Source organism: Atta colombica, unplaced genomic scaffold, assembly GCF_001594045.1.
Source record: "Atta colombica isolate Treedump-2 unplaced genomic scaffold, Acol1.0 scaffold207, whole genome shotgun sequence".
Classification (NCBI taxonomy): Eukaryota; Metazoa; Arthropoda; class Insecta; order Hymenoptera; family Formicidae; genus Atta; species Atta colombica.
In genome coordinates, this window is record NW_017259302.1 from 2,182,106 (window position 1) to 2,185,518 (window position 3,413).

Sequence of the window (3,413 nt, forward strand, 5' to 3'; positions counted from 1 at the left end):
CCTGTGCGCGCGAACGTTACGTATACACGTCGGAGCACGCGACGCGGAACACGTGAGAACGTCATCAGTTCGTTTGTGGCGGTTACTCCCAAAACATTCGTCGCGCGAGACGTTGTTTGTTTACGAGGCGCAGTGGCGCCGCGACCTCTCTCTCTCTCTCTCTCCTTCCTTCCCTCGCGCCCGTGCTTTCTCCACTCGGGCGGGAAGTTGCGTTCGAGACGAGGGTACGACATCGCGCCGTTCACAGTGAGAATTTCACTTCGGATCCCTAAAAAGTGCTTCATGTTCTGACCCCACGATTCTGTTGAAGGTGTCGTCTATCTGTCGAGAAAGAAAAAGAAAGAGAACAGAATCTCAATTGTGTCACGAATTTCGCATTTCGCGTAGTGCGCGAAGTGAGCCAAGGAAAGAGAAACATCAAGTCGAAAATCGAATCGCGGCGGATATATCGTTCGGCGCATCCTTCATTCGATACGTTTCACGCGTTATGAATCGCGCAAGAACGCTTCTTTGGCTCCCGCGGAGGCTCCTGCCATAATCTAAATTATAGTGACCATTTGTCATACAAGAAATTCGTAGTTAGAAAGAAGACTCTCGCCTCATCAACCGGAAACGCACTCGTCGACGCGCCCGGTGGTGTTACTCCGCAAAATACGCGCAAGCCGCGTTGCGACTTGCGTTGCGGCCGGGGTCCCCGTCTAACAAGTAACAGTACTTCCTCGCGCTCAGTGGAATAAAGCCTCTTTCCGTGGAACGGGACCCACCGCGCTGAGCGCTCTCCGCCGTGCTGCGCCGGCTCCGCTCACCTCGCGCGCCGCGAACATACCCGTCTCACTCGCACTCGCGCGCGGACACTCGTCGTCCCGTGCTATCGTCCGCGAAGTAGTCTGGCCGGTCGGACACGAGGGAGCCTCTCGTGAAACCAGTCCTCGCGTATATACGCGCCGGTCACTCCACACGGATCAGAAGAGGCTGCGGTTTTGCCTTACGGCGCAAAGTGCTCCGACTCCAGCGCGCCTTCCGCACCTGCTTCGCGATATACGACTATACGAGGATTTTCGGCAGCCGGCAGGAGGCAGAAGGAACGATCGAACGGTCCGATGAGAGACGAGAATTGTCGAGGGGCTTAAAAGAGAGAAATCTGCGAGTTGTGTCGAACAACCTCCCAGGTCTCGATCGTGTGACGTTGAGGTGGGATTGACAAATCGATCGCACAAGGAGGAGGAAGAAGAAGGAAGGAAGAATCGCATCCTGCCTACCATATTTTGTGGCTTTTTGAAACGCCCGCGGAAAGCGAGGGAGGGCGATAGGTATCCTATCGTCAATGTCAACTGCATCACTTTTCAAGGTGTTGGTTGTGACTCTCTTTTGTATCTCCCGAAACGCGCCGATCGATCACTAGTTCTATATTTCCTCATGAAGGTTTATCCTGGTTTTTTGGAAATTCGTGATACTGTAACCTCTGTCTTTGTAGGTCGGAAATTTATTAAGGGAATACGGAGAAGGAGACCACGAGGAGCATATTGATTGTGTCTCAAAGATCGATTTTTAAAATAATATTCGACAATTCGACATTGTCTTAGTCTGGAGGAAGCAGCCATAATTGAATGAAGATTAATTTATACCGATTTTAAAACAACAAACATATTTGACAATCCGAAGACTGTCATTAGCATCTCATTATCACGAGAAGCTGGCTTGTCTTCATTCAGAGGAAGAAACTACAATTGAGAGAAGACGAAGATTAATTTATGCCGATTATAAAACGGCATATATTCGACAATCATTTATCCGAGGACTCTCTTTCTCTCTTTTTCTCTCTCTCAGTAAGTTCTTATTATCGCAAAAAACTGACTGTATTATCTTAATCTGAAGGCAGGAGCCAAATTAAAAAAAGATCAATGCCAATTCATGCCAATTCTAAAATAACAAACATTCAACAATTAATTATCCTGGAGGACTGTTATTAGCAACTCATTATCGTCACAAGAAGATTGCATTATCTTCATCTGAAGGAAGTGGCAGGCCACAATTGAAAGAAGATCACGGAGGAGCAAAACGATTTATGTGTAAAGTTCGACGACGGGCGTGAATTTGAAAAATCAACATCGGGATATTCGGTTGCACAAACTCGGATCAAGGGCGAAAAGCGCTCGACATTTTATCGTCGAAACGTATCGGAAAGCAGGTTAACGATCCCATTTCGTTTGCGGGCGAGCGCGATGCTCGCGTCAGCGCGCGCCGCCGCGTGCGCGATTCCGTGGTCACCGTGCCGATTTCCGGCGGATAGAGCGAGCGAGGAAGTCAATACAGGGAGATCAGCGGCCATTCCGGAAAGGAACTTGGATTCCTGAAAAGGATCTCCCTGGGCAACAAGAAAAGAGAGAAGTAGGAACGGAATTACATGGTATTTAAGATATATTTAAGGTATATTTAAAGAAAAGTAATTTAATTATCATTATAGGAATACGAAATCGAGATAGAGAGTCCTCCAAAAATAATTAATTGTGGATTACCACCACCACGGTTAGCTGATACATTCTATAGTTTCGGTGGATGTATTCACTTTTACGGATTTGGAAGGATTACATGCAACAACGAAGAGAGCGAGAAGTGCGGACCTCCGCAAAATTAGAGGTTAACTGGGAAGAAAGAGGAAAAGGTAGAGGAAGATATAGAAAACGGGTTGCGAGGCCTTTCGCCGCTCGAGACCTAAGTTTCTCGGTCGTCCGCGAGTCCCACTGAGCTAATTCGCGGCGCTCTTTTACATCTCGCTCCGGTGAAGGTGTCGATCGTCGGTCAACTACTTCCGTTCAGAAGGAGAAGGTTCCTAAGCGTTTGAAAAAAAATTATAAAGTCATCCCCATCTTGGTCTCTCTCGCAAGGAAACGCAGGAAAGACTTAATAATTTAACTTGTATAATTTACTTAAATGCTAAATAATAGCAAACCTCGAAAAATCGACAATAACGCGAAGGTGTGACCTCTCTGTGGTGTTTTAATTTTGCGATCGTGATCATTTTTCGCGAGATGTTAATGTGATCCAAGTGCGTGCGAAGATATTTCGCCAATTCTTCTACGTTCGCCAGTGATCTTTTCGATACTTAATAATAATCATACAATTGTTCCGCGTATTGACGAATTTCTCGCCGGTTTTGATCCAGCGGCTGATTATCGAGTGTGACGAATCGGAGGGAAGCGGCCGTGAGCGGAGCGAAGAGGAAGGAGGCAGACAAATCGCGCGGATAGGAGACGGACGGTGAAAAAAGATACTATTTGGAGCGGAAGACAAGACGCCTATCAAAGATGAAGACCACACAACGAGCTCTAAGGTGAGTCTTTCTCTCTCTCTTTCTTTCTCTCTCTCTCTCTCTCTCTCTCTCTCTCTCTCTCTCTCTCTCTCTCTCTCTCTCT

The 3,413-nt window shown here is 47.3% G+C and overlaps 1 protein-coding gene across 1 annotated transcript in view; it reads left to right on the forward strand.

Annotated features, from left to right (window-relative positions):
- The first annotated feature begins 3,052 nt into the window (after nt 1–3,052).
- LOC108687562 overlaps nt 3,053–3,413 on the forward strand; it is a 159,132-nt gene continuing 158,771 nt past the window's right edge. The window contains exon 1 of the mRNA XM_018193410.1: nt 3,053–3,331. Within this exon, the coding sequence (XP_018048899.1) occupies nt 3,306–3,331 (26 nt within the window). The 5' untranslated portion in view covers nt 3,053–3,305. The remainder of the gene's footprint in view (nt 3,332–3,413) is intronic.